This window comes from Oncorhynchus tshawytscha, linkage group LG19, assembly GCF_018296145.1.
Source record: "Oncorhynchus tshawytscha isolate Ot180627B linkage group LG19, Otsh_v2.0, whole genome shotgun sequence".
NCBI classification, from domain to species: Eukaryota; Metazoa; Chordata; class Actinopteri; order Salmoniformes; family Salmonidae; genus Oncorhynchus; species Oncorhynchus tshawytscha.
The window spans coordinates 30552717-30577968 of record NC_056447.1 but is presented as its reverse complement, the minus strand read 5'-3'; the positions used below and the strand labels follow the sequence as shown (position 1 = coordinate 30577968).

General features: G+C 46.4%; 1 protein-coding gene across 1 annotated transcript in view; it reads right to left on the bottom strand.

The window, feature by feature from the left end:
- The window catches only part of LOC121840124 (protein piccolo-like), a 41661-nt gene extending 24481 nt beyond the window's left edge, over positions 1-17180 (bottom strand). Inside the window, exons 1-4 of the mRNA XM_042302017.1 lie at positions 15304-17180; positions 10554-12199; positions 10261-10516; positions 5816-6469 (exon numbers count right to left, since the gene is read on the bottom strand). Coding sequence (XP_042157951.1) covers positions 5816-6469; positions 10261-10516; positions 10554-12199; positions 15304-17172 — 4425 coding nt within the window. The 5' untranslated portion in view covers positions 17173-17180. The remainder of the gene's footprint in view (positions 1-5815; positions 6470-10260; positions 10517-10553; positions 12200-15303) is intronic.
- Between the last annotated feature and the right edge of the window lie 8072 nt (positions 17181-25252).

Genomic DNA, 25252 nt, shown 5'->3' with positions numbered 1-25252 from the left:
CACTGTACGAACACTGACATCAGAGCAGTGCCATACTCCCATGTGGAGACTATTTATCATTTTTGAAATGACATGGCTATAATATGAGGAATCCCAAAAAATATTACCTCATTATCCTTTAAATCAAAGTGTTTGCCACGTACGCTGAATACAACAGGTGTAGATCTTACAGTGAAATGCTTACTTACAGGGTCTAACCAATAGTGGAAAAAAGGTCAACAATAGGTAGGTAAAGAAATAAAACAATAGTAAAAAGACAGGTGATATACAGTAGCGAGGCTATAAAAGTAGCGAGGCTACATACAGACACCGGTTAGTCGGGCTGATTGAGGCATAACATGTAGTTATGGTTAAAGTGACTATGCATATATGATGAACAGAGAGTAGCAGCAGCGTAAAAAGAGGGGTTGGGGGGAGGTACACAATGCAAAGAGTCCGGGTAGCCATTTGATTACCTGTTCAGGAGTCTTATGGCTAGGGGGTAAAAACTGTTGGGAAGCCTTTTTGTCCTAGACTTGGCACTTCGGTACCGCTTGCCATGCGGTAGTAGAGAGAACAGTATGACTTGGGTGGCTGGGGTCTTTGACAATTTTGAGGGCCTTCCTCTGACACCGCCTGGTGTAGAGGTCCTGGATGGCAGGCAGCTTAGCCCCAGTGATGTACTGGGCCGTACACACTACCCTCTGTAGTGCCTTGCGGTCAGAGGCCGAGCAATTGCCGTACCAGGTAGTGATGCAACCAGTCAGGATGCTCTCGATGTTGCAGCTGTAGAACCTTTTGAGGATCTCAGGACCCATGCCAAATAATTTTTAGTTTCCTGATGGGGAATAGGTTTTGTCGTGCCCTCTTCACGACCGTCGTGGTGTGTTTGGACCATTCTAGTTTGTTGTTGATGTGGACACCAAGGAACTTGAAGCTCTCAACCTGCTCCACTAGAGCCCCGTCGATGAGAATGGGGGCGTGCTCGGTCCTCCTTTTCCTGTAGTCCACAATAATCTCCTTAGTCTTGGTTACGTTCAGGGATATGGTGTTATTCTGGCACCACCCGGCCAGATCTCTGACTTCCTCCCTATAGGCTGTCTCGTCGTTATCGGTGATGAGGCCTACCACTGTTGTGCCGTCTGCAAACGTAACGATGGTTTTGGAGTCATGCCTGGCCATGCAGTCATGGGTGAACAGGGAGTACAGGAGGGGACTGAGCAAACACCCATGGGGAGCTCCAGTGTTGAGGATCAGCGTGGCAGATGTGTTACTACCTACCCTCACCACCTGGGGGCGGCCTGTCAGGAAGTGCAGGATCCAGATGCAGAGGGAGGTGTTTAGTCCCAGGATCCTTAGCTTAGTGATGAAATTTGAGGGTACTATGGTGTTGAACGCTGAGCTGTAGTCAACGAATAGCATTCTCACATAAGTGTTCCTTTTGTCCAGGTGGGAAGTGTGGAGTGCAATAGAGATTGCATCATCTGTGGATCTGTTTGGGCAGTATGCAAATTGGAGTGGGTCTAGGGTTTCTGGGATAATGGTGTTGATGTGAGCCATTACCAACCTTTCAAAGCACTTCATGGCTATGGACGTGAGTGCTATGGGTCTGTAGTCATTTAGGCAGGATGCTTTTGTGTTTTTGGGCACAGGGACCTTGGTGGTCTGCTTGAAGCATGTTTGTATTACAGACTCAATCAGGGAAATGTTGAAAATGCCAGTGATGACACCTACCAGTTGGTCAGCACATGCCAGGAGCACACGTCCTGGTAATCCATCTGGCCACGCAGCTTTGTGTATGTTGACCTGTTTAAAGGTCTTAATCATGTCAGCACCTTGAAAACGGCAGCTCTGCCCTTTAGCTTTAGCTTTAGTGCGAATATTGCCCGTAATCCATGGCTTCTGGTTGGGGTATGTACAGTACGTACAGTCACTATGGGGACGACGTCCTCGATGCACTTATTGATAAATCCAGTGACTGATGTGGTGCACTCCTCAATGCCATCAGAAGAATCACGGAACATGTCCCAGTCTGATAGCAAAACAGTCCTGTAGCTTGGCATCTGCTTCATCTGACCACTTTTTAATAGACCGAGTCACTTTATTCATATTCACTCATGTTAAGTGTTGGGGTTTGACCCAGTCTTTCAATCATGAATGCTCACACACCTGAGAATAAACAACCAATGAGAAACACTGTAATGGAAGCTGTAATGTAACTACTCTTCATTACCTGCCTGGAAATAGGGAGTTCCCTAATTAACACTAGCCTACTTTAGTTAACCCAGAGGTCACCGAAGTGAGGGCAGCACCCAACGTCCCAGCCCTTAGCTAGCCCGTGTCAGTGTGTTGGTGAAAGAAAGCCAATGCACCCCTATTAGCAGGCAACACACGTGTGGGGCTCTAAGCCAAATCATTTAAAGAGAACTGTTGAAGTGCAGAGAGCCAGTGATGACTGCATGGGAAACGTACTGCTGCAGGCTGCTGTGTTGTGTTGGAATTATTCCAGCTCACCTCTGTTTATTGGCATATTACAGGGCCCTGCCATCTCTCATGGAGGCTGGAAAGTCCCCAGCCAGCCACAGCAGCAGATCCCATCTCACTAATGCTGTTGCACAACTCTCAATCACTTTAATAAAGTTTTATTGCTGCCGGAAGGCCAAGGCTGAGACATTATGTCACATCCACTGAGACCTTACCATGAGAGGGATGTCCCAGGAAGCGGCAGGCAGCTGTCCGACATTAGAGAATCGTTTAAATACTGTTTGAGGACCCTCAAACAATAAATGATATTCATAAAGGTTACATAGAGCCATTGCACTTAGACCTCAGTGCTAATGCATAATCTGGGCAGCTCTCCAGGCAATCCAGGCAATCTCGCCACACATTTCCAATGCAGGGCTCAGTCTCTCATCTATAGAAGTCTCATGCTTTAAAATCCATCTCAGTCTCTCAAAACATGTCAACGGGCAGGAGGTAAATATGCTATATTTTGTCACCTCTAAACTGTTCTTGCCCGGAGGGAGAATGAACTTGGCAGCACATTTTATTATGTTGTCAGTAGTTTTTTTTTATACACAAGTCTGTTATTGGCTGGAACGGGTGCCAATCACTGTCCAGTGAAAATCTCCCTTTTAAAAGTTAATATTATGTTAAATAAATACCCAAATAATGTTGTTGACTCATCCTATACTCGTATTTGTGGCCAAAGCATTCATTGGAGAAAATCACTTTAAAAAAAAACACCTCAAACTTGTATGTCAAACAGACAGTTTAAAAAATGCTATATGATGTCATACTCCTGAGGAGAATGAGCTGGCCAATCAGCAGTCTAGAGGAGGATGAGCTGGCCAATCAGCAGTCTAGAGGAGGATGAGCTGGCCAATCAGCAGTCTAGACGAGAATGAGCTGACCAATCAGCAGTCTAGAGGAGGATGAGCTGGCCAATCAGCAGCCTACTCACATTAATATTTTTTTTGAATGGTATATGCCCACACCACTCTGTTGTTGGGGAACATCCACACCATTCCAACACAGAAGAGCTGCATTTTAACATACTTAATAAAACAAATTTGGAAGGAAAACTATTTTGCTCATATTGTAAATAAGTATAGGTCATATTTTATAGAAATCTGGAAATACTATGCTCATTTGAGACCACTCTTTCAAAGTCACTGAGATCTCTTTCTTTTAGATATGGTAGCCAAAATAATGAGCATCCCACTTTCAATATACACAATATACAATATACATGGCCAAAAGTATGTGGACACCTGCTCGTCAAACATCTCATTCCAAAATCATGGGCATTAATATGGAGTTGGTCCCCCCTTTGCTGCTATAACATCTTCCACTCTTCCACTAGATGTTGGAACATTGCTGCGTGAGGTCGGCACTAGTGAGGTCGGCACTGATGTTGGGCAATTAGGCCTGGCTCGCAGTCTGCGTTCCAATTCATTCCAAATGTGTTCAATGGGGTTGAGGTCAGGTCTCTGTGGAGGCCAGTCAAGTTCTTCCACACCAATCTCAACAAACCATTTCTGTATGGACCTTGCTTTGTGGACAGGGGCATTGTCATGCTGAAACAGGAAAGGGCCTTCACCAAACTGTTGCCACAAAGTTGGAAGCACAGAATCGTCTAGAATGTCATTGTATGCTGTAACATAAAAATGTCCCTTCACTGAAACTAAGGGCCTAGCCAGAACCATGAAAAACAGCCCCAGACCATTATTCCTCCTGCACCAAACTTTCCAGCTGACACTTCCAGACACGCATTGTGGCAGGTAGATTCGTCCATCGGACTGCCAGATGGTGAAGCGTGATTCATCACTCCAGAGAACGAATTTCCACTGCTCCAGAGTCCAATGGCGGCGAGCTTTATACCACTCCAGCTGACACATGGCATCACACATGGTGATCTTAGGCTTGTGTGTGGCTGCTCGGCCATGGAAACCCATTTCATGAAACTCCAGACGAACAGTCCTTGGGCTGACGTTGCTTCCAGAGGAAATTTGCAGCTCAGTAGTGAGTGTTGCAACTGAGGACAGACAATTTTTACGCACTACAGTACCCGGCGGTCCCATTCTGTGAGCATGTGTGGCATACCACTTTGCGGCTGAGCCGTTCTTGCTCCTAGACGGTGGCACTTCACAGTAATAGCACTTACAATTGATCGAAAAAGCTCTAGCAGGGCAGAACTTTTATGAGCTGACTTGTTGGAAAGGTGGCATCTTATGAGGGTGCCATGGTGAAAGTCACTGAGCTCTTCAGTAAGGCCATTCTACTGCCAATGTTTGTCTATAGAAATTGCATGGCGGTGTGCTTGAATTTATAAACTTGTCAACAACAGGTGTGGCTGAAATAGAATCCACTAACTTTAAGGGATGTCCATATACTTCTTGTTGTTTACTTTGTATCCTTTATTTACTCAAGTGTTTCCTTTATTTTGGCAGTTACCTGTAGCTTGATCCTTTCAGACTCCCATTACTAAAGTAAGTATTGAGTGAAACACAGCAGCACTGAGAACACAGGGTGGATTATGGGCTGTTATTATCTAGGTTGACTTTACAGAGCAGATAGCATTCATGTTTCCAGCCCTAGCCCTGAAGGCCTCCGTCTCTCCATCAATACCCAGCAGCTGGGTGAACTGCTGTGAGCGGTCTGAGCAGGCCTGTTATTATTAGACATTTGCAGATGAAATCACCACAAATACCTTGTAGTGACCTACACTGTTACTGAGTCACAATATCAGGAAACAAGAGATTGAGTAGACTACAGCCCCTCAAATGACTTCCGACTGGGCACGCAGTCGTTGAATCAATGCTGTTTCCACATCATTTCAATGAAATGACATTGAACCAACGTGTGATAGATGTTGAATTGAAGTCTATGGCCAGTGTGTTATCACAGCACAAGAAAAGGGTACAATATCAAACAATGATGTGCTACAACCTCTGACTCATTTTCATTCAATGTAAGACAATAAAAAACCTATGTTGGAAATCTGAATCTGAATAGTCTATATCTTATTTGAGCTAAAAACCCATTCAAGACAATAAGACCTGTTTTCTCTAGACAAGCAACATAACTAGTCTGAGGATGGATAATACAACAGTTTAGTGAACAAATTGCGATCAACCTTCATCAGTCATTGCCTCTGCTACGTGCCTATGGGATTAACATCTTCTGAATAATTACACCTGCTCAACATGGTATTGGGGATTACAGAGAATATGGCATATTCTATGACAGAGTCCTTTTAAGCATGCATAGCAAATATGAGAGTCTGCTAAATACACATATAATCAAATGTAATTAACATATTTTGCAGTCTTACCTCTGATCCATGTGTCATGGGGTTAAATCCACAGAGGTTGCAGACAGTGTTCTTGCATTCTGTGCAGGTGTTGTAGTTGGGAGGGTCCTTGGAGCCCTTGTTGAGTTCCACCTTACAGAGTGGACAGGTAGATTGGCCTGCTTTGGGTGCTGGTTGTGAGGATGCTGCACCCTTTGGAGGAGCTGATGGGGGTTTGTCCACGATGGCATGTACTGATGGGGGGACATTGGCCTTCTGGGGATGCGCTGCTTTCTTCTCCTCTGCTTTCTGTACAATTATAGGTTCTTGATTCTCCTTCTCAGCCAGAGCAGGTGAAGCTTGTTTATTTTGTGAGGATCCTAGTGGTGGGGTCTCCTCCTTTTTGTCTGCATTTGGTGCTGGGGTTCCAGCGGGAATTGGTGTCTCCTGAGGTACAGTGGGTGGAGTGATCTCTTGTTGGCCAGCCGCAGGTACTGGGATCTCCTCCTTCTGGGGTTTAGCTGGAGCTGGAGTCGGCTTTGGAGATGCAGCAGGTGTGACATTCTCCTTTTGAAGTGCAACAGGTGTAGAGACTATGCTGGGCAACGGTTGGGATTTCATCATGGGAGGTCCTGGGGGTTCCACTGCTCCAAGTGCTCTCTGCATCTGGCAGGTCAGACAGAGCCATTCCTTCACCTGAAAAAAAATAACAGTGTTGATAAAAAAATAACCAAAAATAATAATAATATATCTCATCTTAGTTGCTATTTAAATACTGCATACTACCTGTGACAAACATACAAAACAACTGTCTTATGCTCTAAATCTAAAGATGCTAAAAAAAAATTGAAAAATTATATCACAGCGTATTAATACAATTCCTTAAGATCTAAAATTAGACCACAACATCTATATAGAGTGTCTTCATAGACCTAAAATCCTCATGGTTTTTCCTCTCATTGTTTGTGAACCTAATTTTAAAGCCTGATGCATATTCTTAGGATGTGAATATTTCACTTTCAAGACGATTCGATACGTATCTAGCTAGACAGAAGGGCTCCGATGAGATACAATTTTGTTTGAAACAATTTGATGCAATTGGTTTCGCTGGAAAAGATTCAATGAGTTAACAATTGTTTAATACACACATTCATTTTAAATTCTAAATTCAAATTGTCTGCTGATGGAGAGCTGGGCCTCTCTGAGCTGGATCTGTCGAAGCAGACTCCTCTCTTTCCGTGTGTGTGTGTGTGTGTGTGTGTGTGTGTGTGTGTGTGTGTGTGTGTGTGTGTGTGTGTGTGTGTGTGTGTGTGTGTGTGTGTGTGTGTGTGTGTGTGTGTGTGTGTGTGTGTGTGAGGGAGAGTATGTGTGTGTGTGTGTGTGTGTGTGCGTGCGTGCGAGTGTTTTTAAATTTAAAATCTATGTTCTATGTACTATGAAGGCATCTGACCTGAGCCATAAGGGAGCCTAGGCATATACCACCCTACTACCACTATCAGCGGGGCAATGAAACATATGTTTTTTGTCCCTCCACTTTGGTTCTGAAATCAACATCACCCACTGATTAATTCGGAATTATTGCAGATTAAGTGTTTGAGCTAGTCATGTATTAATATTGACTGTAAAAAATCATTGCTGTGGCAAAGCCAATGAATATGTAGCACAACTTTGGATTTCACCCCCATCTCAAAACCAGTTGGTTTTGACCATTTGGAAGTTTTTACTGAGTGAGCTCCTCCTCACGCTAAGGGCATGCCTTGCAAAAGGGATTGGTGGCCTCGTTATGAAATGATCAACTTTACCATGTAAACTCAGCAAAAAAAGAAACGTCCTCTCTGTCAACTGCGTTTATATTCAGCAAAGTTGTGTAAATATTTGTATGTACATAACAAGAATCAACAACTGAGACATAAACTGAAAAAGTTCCACAGACATGTGACTAACAGAAATGGAATAATGTGTCCCTGAACAAAGGGGGGGTCAAAATCAAAAGTAACAGTCAGTGTCTGGTGTGGCCACCAGCTGCATTAAGTACGGCAGTGCATCTCCTCCTCATGGACTGCACCAGATTTGCCCGTTCTTGCTGTGAGATGTTACCCCACTCTTCCACCAAGGCACCTGCATGTTCCCGGACATTTCTGGGGGGAATGGCCCTAGCCCTCACCCTCCGATCCAACAGTTCCCAGACGTGCTCAATGGGATTGAGATCCAGGATCTTTGCTGGCCATGGCAGAACACTGACATTCCTGTCTTGCAGGAAATCATGAATAGAACGAGCAGTATGGCTGGAGGCATTGTCATGCTAGAGGGTCATGTCAGGATGAGCCTGCAGGAAGGGTACCACATGAGGGAGGAGGATGTCTTCCCTGTAACGCACAGCGTTGAGATTGCCTGCAATGACAACAAGCTCAGTCCGATCATGCTGTGACACACCGCCCTAGACCATGACGGACCCTCCACCTCCAAATCGATCCCGCTCCAGAGTACGGGCCTTGGTGTAACGCTCGTTCCTTCGACGATAAACGCAAATCCGACCATCACCCCTGGTGAGACAAAACTGCGACTCGTCAGTGAAGAGCACTTTTTGCCAGTCCTGTCTGGTCCAGCGACGCTGGGTTTGTGCCCATAGGCAACGTTGTTGCCGGTGATGTCTGGTGAGGAACTGCCTTTTACAACAGGCCTACAAGCCCTCATTCCAGCCTCTCTCAGAATATTGAGTACTGTCAGAGCGCTGATGGAGGGATTGTGCGTTCCTGGTGTAACTAGGGCAGTTGTTGTTGCCATCCTGTACCTGCCCCTCAGGTGTGATGTTCGGATATACCGATCCTGCGCAGGTGTTGTTACACCTGGTATGCCACTGCGAGGATGATCAGCTCTCCGTCCTGTCTCCCTGTAGCACTGTCTTAGGCGTCTCACAGTACGGACATTGCAATTTATTGCCCTGGCCACATTTGCAGTCCTCATGCCTCCTTGCAGCATGCCTAAGGCATGTTCACGCAGATGAGCAGGGACCCTGGGCATCTTTCTTTTGGTGTTTTTCAGAGTCAGTAGAAAAGCCTCTTAGTGTCCTAGGTTTTTATAACGGTGACCTTGATTGCCTACCGCCTGTAAGCTGTTAGTGTATTAACGACCGTTCCACAGGTGCATGTTCATAAATTGTTCATGGTTCATTGAACAAGCATGGGAAACAGTGTTCAAACCCTTTACAATGACGATCTGTGAAGTTATTTGGATTTTTACAAATTATCTTTGAAAGACAGGGTCCTGAAAAAGGGACGTTTCTGTTTTTGCTGAGTTGAAATCTAAAAATGACCATACTGATTGTTTAAAGTAAAACAACCAAAACAAAGCTGGGCAGAGTGTGCAGTTTAAATAGGCTACTAACATTGCCTGGGGTTGTTTGGCATGCAAAATTACTTGTCGATCAATGACTGTCAACACACTTACATGCAGTTCGACACTGAACAAGAGAGGACGCATCAGTTGTTACAAGATAAGAGATATTTTCCGACGGTAGAAAGAATGTAATATGAGCAAAAAATACTCGTTAACCATGAATTCATAACTTTAGAACCTATTTTTTGAACGATGCATGCTACATTTGGATTGGTTTGGGATCCTTGGACTGATGCACTTGCATCTTGAGCATGGAATCAGGGGCCGATGCGTTTCGGTGAATGTTACATCCCTAGCATATTCTGTAGAATATGGGAGCCACGATGTACTCCAAACCCCTTCAGACAAAAGTCATGCACCGAACAATATGTCAAATTTGATCAGTAGCAGATGAACATGAATGTCAAAACCTTGCCAAGTGTCACGAACCTCGCCGAAGATGGTACCTCTTCCTGTTCGGGCGGTGCTCGGCGGTCGTCGTCGCCGGCCAATTAGCTGCCATCGATTCCCTTTCCGTTTGTTTTGGTTATGGGGGTAATTGGGGACACCTGTTTTGTATTAGGGTTTGTTTGTAGGTTATTTAAGGGCACTAGGCCCGCTGGGTATTTTTGCGGGCTTGTTTCTTGTTACTCTGTGTTTGATGGTGTTATTTGTTCGTGTCTTTATTCTCCGGACTATTTTTGTCCTGTTGTTTGGACTGGCAACTTGTATACGCCCTGTGTGTTGGTGTGACCGTTTTTGTTGCGCTGGTGAATGAATTTGACAAACGACTGAACCCTGCTCTCTGCGACTGATTCCACCCACCACTCCTAGTTTATCGTAACACCAAGATACTCAAAGATAATGCTGTCAGATTACAATTGGTTTTCACGAAGATCATAAACCAACATTAGATATTTTTTGAGGAAAGACAATATTAATAACAAGAACTCCATCAAAGCATCTTGTTATCCTTTCTTACACCTCCCATGAAAGACAAGACTGGCGACTATAAACATTGTATATGTCATTACCCATTTGTTCTAAAAAAAGCACAACAGTTATTTTAGAGTAGCCTAACTACTTTGATGAAACATATACTATTTACTTACTGTTTCATGTGGCATGGGGTTAAATCCACAGAGGTTGCAGACAGTGTTCTTGCATTCTGTGCAGGTGTTGTAGTTGGGAGGGTCCTTGGAGCCCTTGTTGAGTTCCACCTTACAGAGTGGACAGGTAGATTGGCCTGCTTTGGGTGCTGGTTGTGAGGATGCTGCTCCCTTTGGAGGAGCTGATGGGGGTTTGTCCACTTTGGCATGTACTGATGGGGGACATTGGCCTTCTGGGGATGCGCTGCTTTCTTCTCCTCTGCTTTCTGAGCAGCAGGTAGTTTGGTCTCCTTTGCAGGGGGCATCTTGGGGGAGTCTGGGCCAGTGCAGACATCTTGGGGGAAGCTGGCGGTGTGGTCCGGGGCTCGTCCTGAACAACTGATGTTATCAAAGTGGAGGCAGAGCTGAAGATGGACGAGCCAAAGCCAAACATCTTCCCAGACACTGACTCTTCGGGCTTTGAGGAGGCAGACTGAGATTTGGGACCTCCAAAGCCAAATAAGCCTCCTGATTCCTGCTTGGGGGTTTGCTTTGTGGCTGGGAAGGCACTACTCTCCCTACGCCCAGGGCTGGGCTGCTGTGGTGGTTTATGAGGTTCTGATGTCCTCCGGTTCTCCAGTGGAGCCTTCTGAGCAGGCACTGGGTTTGCCGGATTTTGAGTGTCTGCTGCTGTAGCAGCTTCAACTATTGATATATCAGGCTCTGATTTTGGTGCCTCTGCTGAGGGCTGCGGAGGCTGTCCTTGTTGTTGTAGAGTCTTCTGTTGTGGAGGTTGTTGGACAAGTGTTGGAGTCGGTCTGTCCACTGGCTTCTGGTCCTGCTGGCAAACCACTGTCGGGGATACCTCCTTCTTCTGTGACGAGCCTGCTGCTGGGGTCTCTTTCACTGAAGCAGGAGTCATAGACACCTTGGGGGAAGCTGGAGGTGTGGTGCGGTGCTCATCCTGAACAGCTGAGGTGATCAAAGTGGATGCAGAGCTGAAGATAGAGGAGCCAAAGCCAAGCATCTTCCCAGACACTGAGTCTTCAGGCTTTGACTGAGCAGGCTGAGATTTAGCACCACCAAAGCCAAAGAAGCCTCCTGACTCCTGCTTGAAGGGCTGGGCCTGTGGTGGTGGTACAGATTTTGCATAAGAGGCTCCACCTTTTGGAAGCTGTTGTTGAGGCTTCCCAGGCTCTCCTTTCGGTGTCGCTGTTAGAGGCTGACGTTGTTGCTCTTGTTGTTGTGGAGTCTCTTGGTGTGGAGGATGTTGGACAGGGGTTGGAGTTGATTTGTCCACTGGCGTTTTGTCCTGCTGTGAAGCCACTGCTGGAGATAATTCCTTCTGTGGTGACCCTGGTGCTGGGTTCTTCTTCTCTTTCTCTGAAGCAGGAGTCATTGGCTCCTTTAGGGGAGCAGTTTCGAGGTCTGGCTTTAGAGCTTGCTGGGGCTGTACTTGTTGTGATGCCTTTGAAGCAGGCTGTTGCAGTGGAGGAGTTTGCTTTTCTGGCTGCTGTACAGGTATAGCAGCTCCACTGGTTTTGGGTGTTGCTGGAATTGGTTGGTCCACTGGTTTCTGTACAATTATAGGTTCTTGATTCTCCTTCTCAGCCAGAGCAGGTGAAGCTTGTTTATGTTGTGAGGATCCTAGTGGTGGTGTCTCCTCCTTTTTGTCTGCATTTGGTGCTGGGGTTCCAGCGGGAATTGCTGTCTCCTGAGGTACAGTGGGTGGAGTGATCTCTTGTTGGCCAGCCGCAGGTACTGGGATCTCCTCCTTCTGGGGTTTAGCTGGAGCTGGAGTCGGCTTTGGAGATGCAGCAGGTGTGACATTCTCCTTTTGAAGTGCAACAGGTGTAGAGACTATGCTGGGCAACGGTTGGGATTTCATCATGGGAGGTCCTGGGGGTTCCACTGCTCCAAGTGCTCTCTGCATCTGGCAGGTCAGACAGAGCCATTCCTTCACCTGAAAAAAAATAACAGTGTTGATAAAAAAATAACTAAAAGTAATAATAATATTAATATGTACTATGAAGGCATCTGACCTCAGCCATAAGGGAGCCTAGGCATATACCACCCCACTACCACTATCAGCGGGGAAATGAAACATATGTTTTTTGTCCCTCCACTTTGGTTCTGAAATCAACATCACCCACTGATTAACTTGGAATTATTGCAGATGAAGTGTTTGAGCTAGTCATGTATTAAGATTGACTGTAAAAAATAATTGCTGTGGCAAAGCCAATGAATATGTAGCACAACTTTGGATTTCACCCCCATCTCAAAACCAGTTGGTTTTGACCATTTGGAAGTTTTTACTGAGTGAGCTTCTCCTCACGCTAAGGGCATGCCTTGCAAAAGGGATTGGTGGCCTCGTTATGAAATGATCAACTTTACCATGTAAACTCAGCAAAAAACAAACGTCCTCTCTGTCAACTGCGTTTATATTCAGCAAAGTTGTGTAAATATTTGTATGTACATAACAAGAATCAACAACTGAGACATAAACTGAACAAGTTCCACAGACATGTGACTAACAGAAATGGAATAATGTGTCCCTGAACAAAGGGGGGGTCAAAATCAAAAGTAACAGTCAGTGTCTGGTGTGGCCACCAGCTGCATTAAGTACGGCAGTGCATCTCCTCTTCATGGACTGAACCAGATTTGCCCGTTCTTGCTGTGAGATGTTACCCCACTCTTCCACCAAGGCACCTGCATGTTCCCGGACATTTCTGGGGGAATGGCCCTAGCCCTCACCCTCCGATCCAACAGTTCCCAGACGTGCTCAATGGGATTGAGATCCAGGTTCTTTGCTGGCCATGGCAGAACACTGACATTCCTGTCTTGCAGGAAATCATGCATAGAACGAGCAGTATGGCTGGAGGCATTGTCATGCTGGAGGGTCATGTCAGGATGAGCCTGCAGGAAGGGTACCAAATGAGGGAGGAGGATGTCTTCCTGTAACGCACAGCGTTGAGATTGCCTGCAATGACAATGAGCTCAGTCCGATCATGCTGTGACACACCGCCCCAGACCATGACGGACCCTCCACCTCCAAATCGATCCCGCTCCAGAGTACGGGCCTTGGTGTAACGCTCGTTCCTTCGACGATAAACGCAAATCCGACCATCACCGCTGGTGAGACAAAACTGCGACTCGTCAGTGAAGACCACTTTTTGCCAGTCCTGTCTGGTCCAGCGACGCTGGGTTTGTGCCCAAAGGCAACGTTGTTGCCGGTGATGTCTGGTGAGGAACTGCCTTACAACAGGCCTACAAGGCCTCATTCCAGCCTCTCTCAGAATATTGAGTACTGTCAGAGCGCTGATGGAGGGATTGTGCGTTCCTGGTGTAACTCGGGCAGTTGTTGTTGCCATCCTGTACCTGCCCCTCAGGTGTGATGTTCGGATATACCGATCCTGCGCAGGTGTTGTTACACGTGGTATGCCACTGCGAGGATGATCAGTTCTCCGTCCTGTCTGCTTGTAGCACTGTCTTAGGCGTCTCACAGTACGGACATTGCAATTTATTGCCCTGGCCACATCTGCAGTCCTCATGCCTCCTTGCAGCATGCCTATGGCATGTTCACGCAGATGAGCAGGGACCCTGGGCATCTTTCTTTTGGTGTTTTTCAGAGTCAGTAGAAAGGCCTCTTAGTGTCCTAAGTTTTTATAACGGTGACCTTGATTGCCTACCGCCTGTAAGCTGTTAGTGTATTAACGACCGTTCCACAGGTGCATGTTCATAAATTGTTCATGGTTCATTGAACAAGCATGGGAAACAGTGTTCAAACCCTTTACAATGACGATCTGTGAAGTTATTTGGATTTTTACAAATTATCTTTGAAAGACAGGGTCCTGAAAAAGGGACGTTTCTGTTTTTGCTGAGTTGAAATCTAAAAATGACCATACTGATTGTTTAAAGTAAAACAACCAAAACAAAGCTGGGCAGAGTGTGCAGTTTAAATAGGCTACTAACATTGCCTGGGGTTGTTTGGCATGCAAAATTACTTGTCGATCAATGACTGTCAACACACTTACATGCAGTTCGACACTGAACAAGAGAGGACGCATCAGTTGTTACAAGATAAGAGATATTTTCCGACGGTAGAAAGAATATAATATGAGCAAAAATACTCGTTACCCATGAATTCATAACTTTAGAACCTATTTTTTGAACGATGCATGCTACATTTGGATTGGTTTGGGATCCGTGGACTGATGCACTTGCATCTTGAGCATGGAATCAGGGGCCGATGCGTTTCGGTGAATGTTACATCTACATTCTATAGAATATGGGAGCCACGATGTACTCCAAACCCCTTCAGACAAAAGTCATGCACCGAACAATATGTCAAATGTGATCCGTAGCAGATGAACATGAATGTCAAAACCTTGCCAAGTGTCACGAACCTCGCCGAAGATGGTACCTCTTCCTGTTCGGGCGGTGCTCTGCGGTCTTCGTCGCCGGCCTATTAGCTGCCATCGATTCCCTTTCCGTTTGTTTTGGTTATTGGGTAATTGGGTACACCTGTTTTGTATTAGGGTTTGTTTGTAGGTTATTTAAGGGCACTAGGCCCGCTGGGTATTTGTGCGGGCTTGTTTCTTGTTACTCTGTGTTTGATGGTGTTATTTGTTCGTGTCTTTATTCTCCGGACTATTTTTGTCCTGTTGTTTGGACTGGCAACTTGTATACGCCCTGTGTGTTGGCGTGACCGTTTTTGTTGCGCTGGTGAATAAATTTGACAAACGACTGAACCCTGCTCTCTGCGACTGATTCCACCCACCACTCCTAGTTTATCGTAACACCAAGATACTCAAAGATAATGCTGTCAGATTACAATTGGTTTTCACGAAGATCATAAACCAACATTAGATATTTTTTGAGGAAAGACAATATTAATAACAAGAACTCCATCAAAGCATCTTGTTATCCTTTCTTACACCTCCCATGAAAGACAAGACTGGCGACTATAAACATTGTATATGTCATTACCCATTTGTTCTAAAAAAAGCACAACAGTTATTTTAGAGTAGCCTAACTACTTTGATGAAACATATACTATTTACTTACTGTTTCATGTGGCATGGGGTTAAATCCACAGAGGTTGCAGACAGTGTTCTTGCATTCTGTGCAGGTGTTGTAGTTGGGAGGGTCCTTGGAGCCCTTGTTGAGTTCCACCTTACAGAGTGGACAGGTAGATTGGCCTGCTTTGGGTGCTGGTTGTGAGGATGCTGCTCCCTTTGGAGGAGCTGATGGGGGTTTGTCCACTTTGGCATGTACTGATGGGGGGACATTGGCCTTCTGGGGATGCGCTGCTTTCTTCTCCTCTGCTTTCTGAGCAGCAGGTAGTTTGGTCTCCTTTGCAGGGGGCATCTTGGGGGAGGTCTGGGCCAGTGCAGACATCTTGGGGGAAGCTGGCGGTGTGGTCCGGGGCTCGTCCTGAACAACTGATGTTATCAAAGTGGAGGCAGAGCTGAAGATGGACGAGCCAAAGCCAAACATCTTCCCAGACACTGACTCTTCGGGCTTTGAGGAGGCAGACTGAGATTTGGGACCTCCAAAGCCAAATAAGCCTCCTGATTCCTGCTTGGGGGTTTGCTTTGTGGCTGGGAAGGCACTACTCTCCCTACGCCCAGGGCTGGGCTGCTGTGGTGGTTTATGAGGTTCTGATGTCCTCCGGTTCTCCAGTGGAGCCTTCTGAGCAGGCACTGGGTTTGCCGGATTTTGAGTGTCTGCTGCTGTAGCAGCTTCAACTATTGATATATCAGGCTCTGATTTTGGTGCCTCTGCTGAGGGCTGCGGAGGCTGTCCTTGTTGTTGTAGAGTCTTCTGTTGTGGAGGTTGTTGGACAAGTGTTGGAGTCGGTCTGTCCACTGGCTTCTGGTCCTGCTGGCAAACCACTGTCGGGGATACCTCCTTCTTCTGTGACGAGCCTGCTGCTGGGGTCTCTTTCACTGAAGCAGGAGTCATAGACACCTTGGGGGAAGCTGGAGGTGTGGTGCGGTGCTCATCCTGAACAGCTGAGGTGATCAAAGTGGATGCAGAGCTGAAGATAGAGGAGCCAAAGCCAAGCATCTTCCCAGACACTGAGTCTTCAGGCTTTGACTGAGCAGGCTGAGATTTAGCACCACCAAAGCCAAAGAAGCCTCCTGACTCCTGCTTGAAGGGCTGGGCCTGTGGTGGTGGTACAGATTTTGCATAAGAGGCTCCACCTTTTGGAAGCTGTTGTTGAGGCTTCCCAGGCTCTCCTTTCGGTGTCGCTGTTAGAGGCTGACGTTGTTGCTCTTGTTGTTGTGGAGTCTCTTGGTGTGGAGGATGTTGGACAGGGGTTGGAGTTGATTTGTCCACTGGCGTTTTGTCCTGCTGTGAAGCCACTGCTGGAGATAATTCCTTCTGTGGTGACCCTGGTGCTGGGTTCTTCTTCTCTTTCTCTGAAGCAGGAGTCATTGGCTCCTTTAGGGGAGCAGTTTCGAGGTCTGGCTTTAGAGCTTGCTGGGGCTGTACTTGTTGTGATGCCTTTGAAGCAGGCTGTTGCAGTGGAGGAGTTTGCTTTTCTGGCTGCTGTACAGGTATAGCAGCTCCACTGGTTTTGGGTGTTGCTGGAATTGGTTGGTCCACTGGTTTCTGTACAATTATAGGTTCTTGATTCTCCTTCTCAGCCAGAGCAGGTGAAGCTTGTTTATGTTGTGAGGATCCTAGTGGTGGTGTCTCCTCCTTTTTGTCTGCATTTGGTGCTGGGGTTCCAGCGGGAATTGCTGTCTCCTGAGGTACAGTGGGTGGAGTGATCTCTTGTTGGCCAGCCGCAGGTACTGGGATCTCCTCCTTCTGGGGTTTAGCTGGAGCTGGAGTCGGCTTTGGAGATGCAGCAGGTGTGACATTCTCCTTTTGAAGTGCAACAGGTGTAGAGACTATGCTGGGCAACGGTTGGGATTTCATCATGGGAGGTCCTGGGGTTCCACTGCTCCAAGTGCTCTCTGCATCTGGCAGGTCAGACAGAGCCATTCCTTCACCTGAAAAAAATAACAGTGTTGATAAAAAAATAACTAAAAGTAATAATAATATTAATATGTACTATGAAGGCATCTGACCTCAGCCATAAGGGAGCCTAGGCATATACCACCCCACTACCACTATCAGCGGGGAAATGAAACATATGTTTTTTGTCCCTCCACTTTGGTTCTGAAATCAACATCACCCACTGATTAACTTGGAATTATTGCAGATGAAGTGTTTGAGCTAGTCATGTATTAAAATTGACTGTAAAAATAATTGCTGTGGCAAAGCCAATGAATATGTAGCACAACTTTGGATTTCACCCCCATCTCAAAACCAGTTGGTTTTGACCATTTGGAAGTTTTTACTGAGTGAGCTTCTCCTCACGCTAAGGGCATGCCTTGCAAAAGGGATTGGTGGCCTCGTTATGAAATGATCAACTTTACCATGTAAACTCAGCAAAAAAAGAAACGTCCTCTCTGTCAACTGCGTTTATATTCAGCAAAGTTGTGTAAATATTTGTATGTACATAACAAGAATCAACAACTGAGACATAAACTGAACAAGTTCCACAGACATGTGACTAACAGAAATGGAATAATGTGTCCCTGAACAAAGGGGGGGTCAAAATCAAAAGTAACAGTCAGTGTCTGGTGTGGCCACCAGCTGCATTAAGTACGGCAGTGCATCTCCTCTTCATGGACTGAACCAGATTTGCCCGTTCTTGCTGTGAGATGTTACCCCACTCTTCCACCAAGGCACCTGCATGTTCCCGGACATTTCTGGGGGAATGGCCCTAGCCCTCACCCTCCGATCCAACAGTTCCCAGACGGGCTCAATGGGATTGAGATCCAGGTTCTTTGCTGGCCATGGCAGAACACTGACATTCCTGTCTTGCAGGAAATCATGCATAGAACGAGCAGTATGGCTGGAGGCATTGTCATGCTGGAGGGTCATGTCAGGATGAGCCTGCAGGAAGGGTACCAAATGAGGGAGGAGGATGTCTTCCTGTAACGCACAGCGTTGAGATTGCCTGCAATGACAATGAGCTCAGTCCGATCATGCTGTGACACACCGCCCCAGACCATGACGGACCCTCCACCTCCAAATCGATCCCGCTCCAGAGTACGGGCCTTGGTGTAACGCTCGTTCCTTCGACGATAAACGCAAATCCGACCATCACCGCTGGTGAGACAAAACTGCGACTCGTCAGTGAAGACCACTTTTTGCCAGTCCTGTCTGGTCCAGCGACGCTGGGTTTGTGCCCAAAGGCAACGTTGTTGCCGGTGATGTCTGGTGAGGAACTGCCTTACAACAGGCCTACAAGGCCTCATTCCAGCCTCTCTCAGAATATTGAGTACTGTCAGAGCGCTGATGGAGGGATTGTGCGTTCCTGGTGTAACTCGGGCAGTTGTTGTTGCCATCCTGTACCTGCCCCTCAGGTGTGATGTTCGGATATACCGATCCTGCGCAGGTGTTGTTACACGTGGTATGCCACTGCGAGGATGATCAGTTCTCCGTCCTGTCTGCTTGTAGCACTGTCTTAGGCGTCTCACAGTACGGACATTGCAATTTATTGCCCTGGCCACATCTGCAGTCCTCATGCCTCCTTGCAGCATGCCTATGGCATGTTCACGCAGATGAGCAGGGACCCTGGGCATCTTTCTTTTGGTGTTTTTCAGAGTCAGTAGAAAGGCCTCTTAGTGTCCTAAGTTTTTATAACGGTGACCTTGATTGCCTACCGCCTGTAAGCTGTTAGTGTATTAACGACCGTTCCACAGGTGCATGTTCATAAATTGTTCATGGTTCATTGAACAAGCATGGGAAACAGTGTTCAAACCCTTTACAATGACGATCTGTGAAGTTATTTGGATTTTTACAAATTATCTTTGAAAGACAGGGTCCTGAAAAAGGGACGTTTCTGTTTTTGCTGAGTTGAAATCTAAAAATGACCATACTGATTGTTTAAAGTAAAACAACCAAAACAAAGCTGGGCAGAGTGTGCAGTTTAAATAGGCTACTAACATTGCCTGGGGTTGTTTGGCATTCAAAATTACTTGTCGATCAATGACTGTCAACACACTTACATGCAGTTCGACACTGAACAAGAGAGGACGCATCAGTTGTTACAAGATAAGAGATATTTTCCGACGGTAGAAAGAATATAATATGAGCAAAAATACTCGTTAACCATGAATTCATAACTTTAGAACCTATTTTTTGAACGATGCATGCTACATTTGGATTGGTTTGGGATCCGTGGACTGATGCACTTGCATCTTGAGCATGGAATCAGGGGCCGATGCGTTTCGGTGAATGTTACATCTACATTCTATAGAATATGGGAGCCACGATGTACTCCAAACCCCTTCAGACAAAAGTCATGCACCGAACAATATGTCAAATGTGATCCGTAGCAGATGAACATGAATGTCAAAACCTTGCCAAGTGTCACGAACCTCGCCGAAGATGGTACCTCTTCCTGTTCGGGCGGTGCTCTGGCGGTCGTCGTCGCCGGCCTATTAGCTGCCATCGATTCCCTTTCCGTTTGTTTTGGTTATTGGGTAATTGGGTACACCTGTTTTGTATTAGGGTTTGTTTGTAGGTTATTTAAGGGCACTAGGCCCGCTGGGTATTTGTGCGGGCTTGTTTCTTGTTACTCTGTGTTTGATGGTGTTATTTGTTCGTGTCTTTATTCTCCGGACTATTTTTGTCCTGTTGTTTGGACTGGCAACTTGTATACGCCCTGTGTGTTGGCGTGACCGTTTTTGTTGCGCTGGTGAATAAATTTGACAAACGACTGAACCCTGCTCTCTGCGACTGATTCCACCCACCACTCCTAGTTTATCGTAACACCAAGATACTCAAAGATAATGCTGTCAGATTACAATTGGTTTTCACGAAGATCATAAACCAACATTAGATATTTTTGAGGAAAGACAATATTAATAACAAGAACTCCATCAAAGCATCTTGTTATCCTTTCTTACACCTCCCATGAAAGACAAGACTGGCGACTATAAACATTGTATATGTCATTACCCATTTGTTCTAAAAAAAAGCACAACAGTTATTTTAGAGTAGCCTAACTACTTTGATGAAACATATACTATTTACTTACTGTTTCATGTGGCATGGGGTTAAATCCACAGAGGTTGCAGACAGTGTTCTTGCATTCTGTGCAGGTGTTGTAGTTGGGAGGGTCCTTGGAGCCCTTGTTGAGTTCCACCTTGCAGAGTGGACAGGTAGATTGGCCTGCTTTGGGTGCTGGTTGTGAGGATGCTGCTCCCTTTGGAGGAGCTGATGGGGGTTTGTCCACTTTGGCATGTACTGATGGGGGACATTGGCCTTCTGGGGATGCGCTGCTTTCTTCTCCTCTGCTTTCTGAGCAGCAGGTAGTTTGGTCTCCTTTGCAGGGGGCATCTTGGGGAGGTCTGGGCCAGTGCAGACATCTTGGGGGAAGCTGGCGGTGTGGTCCGGGGCTCGTCCTGAACAACTGATGTTATCAAAGTGGAGGCAGAGCTGAAGATGGACGAGCCAAAGCCAAACATCTTCCCAGACACTGACTCTTCGGGCTTTGAGGAGGCAGACTGAGATTTGGGACCTCCAAAGCCAAATAAGCCTCCTGATTCCTGCTTGGGGGTTTGCTTTGTGGCTGGGAAGGCACTACTCTCCCTACGCCCAGGGCTGGGCTGCTGTGGTGGTTTATGAGGTTCTGATGTCCTCCGGTTCTCCAGTGGAGCCTTCTGAGCAGGCACTGGGTTTGCCGGATTTTGAGTGTCTGCTGCTGTAGCAGCTTCAACTATTGATATATCAGGCTCTGATTTTGGTGCCTCTGCTGAGGGCTGCGGAGGCTGTCCTTGTTGTTGTAGAGTCTTCTGTTGTGGAGGTTGTTGGACAAGTGTTGGAGTCGGTCTGTCCACTGGCTTCTGGTCCTGCTGGCAAACCACTGTCGGGGATACCTCCTTCTTCTGTGACGAGCCTGCTGCTGGGGTCTCTTTCACTGAAGCAGGAGTCATAGACACCTTGGGGGAAGCTGGAGGTGTGGTGCGGTGCTCATCCTGAACAGCTGAGGTGATCAAAGTGGATGCAGAGCTGAAGATAGAGGAGCCAAAGCCAAGCATCTTCCCAGACACTGAGTCTTCAGGCTTTGACTGAGCAGGCTGAGATTTAGCACCACCAAAGCCAAAGAAGCCTCCTGACTCCTGCTTGAAGGGCTGGGCCTGTGGTGGTGGTACAGATTTTGCATAAGAGGCTCCACCTTTTGGAAGCTGTTGTTGAGGCTTCCCAGGCTCTCCTTTCGGTGTCGCTGTTAGAGGCTGACGTTGTTGCTCTTGTTGTTGTGGAGTCTCTTGGTGTGGAGGATGTTGGACAGGGGTTGGAGTTGATTTGTCCACTGGCGTTTTGTCCTGCTGTGAAGCCACTGCTGGAGATAATTCCTTCTGTGGTGACCCTGGTGCTGGGTTCTTCTTCTCTTTCTCTGAAGCAGGAGTCATTGGCTCCTTTAGGGAGCAGTTTCGAGGTCTGGCTTTAGAGCTTGCTGGGGCTGTACTTGTTGTGATGCCTTTGAAGCAGGCTGTTGCAGTGGAGGAGTTTGCTTTTCTGGCTGCTGTACAGGTATAGCAGCTCCACTGGTTTTGGGTGTTGCTGGAATTGGTTGGTCCACTGGTTTCTGTACAATTATAGGTTCTTGATTCTCCTTCTCAGCCAGAGCAGGTGAAGCTTGTTTATGTTGTGAGGATCCTAGTGGTGGTGTCTCCTCCTTTTTGTCTGCATTTGGTGCTGGGGTTCCAGCGGGAATTGCTGTCTCCTGAGGTACAGTGGGTGGAGTGATCTCTTGTTGGCCAGCCGCAGGTACTGGGATCTCCTCCTTCTGGGGTTTAGCTGGAGCTGGAGTCGGCTTTGGAGATGCAGCAGGTGTGACATTCTCCTTTTGAAGTGCAACAGGTGTAGAGACTATGCTGGGCAACGGTTGGGATTTCATCATGGGAGGTCCTGGGGTTCCACTGCTCCAAGTGCTCTCTGCATCTGGCAGGTCAGACAGAGCCATTCCTTCACCTGAAAAAAAAATAACAGTGTTGATAAAAAAATAACTAAAAGTAATAATAATATTAATATGTACTATGAAGGCATCTGACCTCAGCCATAAGGGAGCCTAGGCATATACCACCCCACTACCACTATCAGCGGGGAAATGAAACATATGTTTTTTGTCCCTCCACTTTGGTTCTGAAATCAACATCACCCACTGATTAACTTGGAATTATTGCAGATGAAGTGTTTGAGCTAGTCATGTATTAAAATTGACTGTAAAAAATAATTGCTGTGGCAAAGCCAATGAATATGTAGCACAACTTTGGATTTCACCCCCATCTCAAAACCAGTTGGTTTTGACCATTTGGAAGTTTTTACTGAGTGAGCTTCTCCTCACGCTAAGGGCATGCCTTGCAAAAAGGGATTGGTGGCCTCGTTATGAAATGATCAACTTTACCATGTAAACTCAGCAAAAAACAAACGTCCTCTCTGTCAACTGCGTTTATATTCAGCAAAGTTGTGTAAATATTTGTATGTACATAACAAGAATCAACAACTGAGACATAAACTGAACAAGTTCCACAGACATGTGACTAACAGAAATGGAATAATGTGTCCCTGAACAAAGGGGGGGGTCAAAATCAAAAGTAACAGTCAGTGTCTGGTGTGGCCACCAGCTGCATTAAGTACGGCAGTGCATCTCCTCTTCATGGACTGCACCAGATTTGCCCGTTCTTGCTGTGAGATGTTACCCCACTCTTCCACCAAGGCACCTGCATGTTCCCGGACATTTCTGGGGGAATGGCCCTAGCCCTCACCCTCCGATCCAACAGTTCCCAGACGGGCTCAATGGGATTGAGATCCAGGTTCTTTGCTGGCCATGGCAGAACACTGACATTCATGTCTTGCAGGAAATCATGCATAGAACGAGCAGTATGGCTGGAGGCATTGTCATGCTGGAGGGTCATGTCAGGATGAGCCTGCAGGAAGGGTACCACATGAGGGAGGAGGATGTCTTCCCTGTAACGCACAGCGTTGAGATTGCCTGCAATGACAATGAGCTCAGTCCGATCATGCTGTGACACACCGCCTCAGACCATGACGGACCCTCCACCTCCAAATCGATCCCGCTCCAGAGTACGGGCCTTGGTGTAACGCTCGTTCCTTCGACGATAAACGCAAATCCGACCATCACCGCTGGTGAGACAAAACTGCGACTCGTCAGTGAAGACCACTTTTTGCCAGTCCTGTCTGGTCCAGCGACGCTGGGTTTGTGCCCACAGGCAACGTTGTTGCCGGTGATGTCTGGTGAGGAACTGCCTTACAACAGGCCTACAAGCCCTCATTCCAGCCTCTCTCAGAATATTGAGTACTGTCAGAGCGCTGATGGAGGGATTGTGCGTTCCTGGTGTAACTCGGGCAGTTGTTGTTGCCATCCTGTACCTGCCCCTCAGGTGTGATGTTCGGATATACCGATCCTGCGCAGGTGTTGTTACACGTGGTATGCCACTGCGAGGATGATCAGTTCTCCGTCCTGTCTGCTTGTAGCACTGTCTTAGGCGTCTCACAGTACGGACATTGCAATTTATTGCCCTGGCCACATCTGCAGTCCTCATGCCTCCTTGCAGCATGCCTATGGCATGTTCACGCAGATGAGCAGGGACCCTGGGCATCTTTCTTTTGGTGTTTTTCAGAGTCAGTAGAAAGGCCTCTTAGTGTCCTAAGTTTTTATAACGGTGACCTTGATTGCCTACCGCCTGTAAGCTGTTAGTGTATTAACGACCGTTCCACAGGTGCATGTTCATAAATTGTTCATGGTTCATTGAACAAGCATGGGAAACAGTGTTCAAACCCTTTACAATGACGATCTGTGAAGTTATTTGGATTTTTACAAATTATCTTTGAAAGACAGGGTCCTGAAAAAGGGACGTTTCTGTTTTTGCTGAGTTGAAATCTAAAAATGACCATACTGATTGTTTAAAGTAAAACAACCAAAACAAAGCTGGGCAGAGTGTGCAGTTTAAATAGGCTACTAACATTGCCTGGGGTTGTTTGGCATTCAAAATTACTTGTCGATCAATGACTGTCAACACACTTACATGCAGTTCGACACTGAACAAGAGAGGACGCATCAGTTGTTACAAGATAAGAGATATTTTCCGACGGTAGAAAGAATATAATATGAGCAAAAAATACTCGTTAACCATGAATTCATAACTTTAGAACCTATTTTTTGAACGATGCATGCTACATTTGGATTGGTTTGGGATCCGTGGACTGATGCACTTGCATCTTGAGCATGGAATCAGGGGCCGATGCGTTTCGGTGAATGTTACATCTACATTCTGTAGAATATGGGAGCCACGATGTACTCCAAACCCCTTCAGACAAAAGTCATGCACCGAACAATATGTCAAATGTGATCCGTAGCAGATGAACATGAATGTCAAAACCTTGCCAAGTGTCACGAACCTCGCCGAAGATGGTACCTCTTCCTGTTCGGGCGGTGCTCGGCGGTCGTCGTCGCCGGCCTATTAGCTGCCATCGATTCCCTTTCCGTTTGTTTTGGTTATTGGGTAATTGGGTACACCTGTTTTGTATTAGGGTTTGTTTGTAGGTTATTTAAGGGCACTAGGCCCGCTGGGTATTTGTGCGGGCTTGTTTCTTGTTACTCTGTGTTTGATGGTGTTATTTGTTCGTGTCTTTATTCTCCGGACTATTTTTGTCCTGTTGTTTGGACTGGCAACTTGTATACACCTGTGTGTTGGCGTGACCGTTTTTGTTGCGCTGGTGAATAAATTTGACAAACGACTGAACCCTGCTCTCTGCGACTGATTCCACCCACCACTCCTAGTTTATCGTAACACCAAGATACTCAAAGATAATGCTGTCAGATTACAATTGGTTTTCACGAAGATCATAAACCAACATTAGATATTTTTGAGGAAAGACAATATTAATAACAAGAACTCCATCAAAGCATCTTGTTATC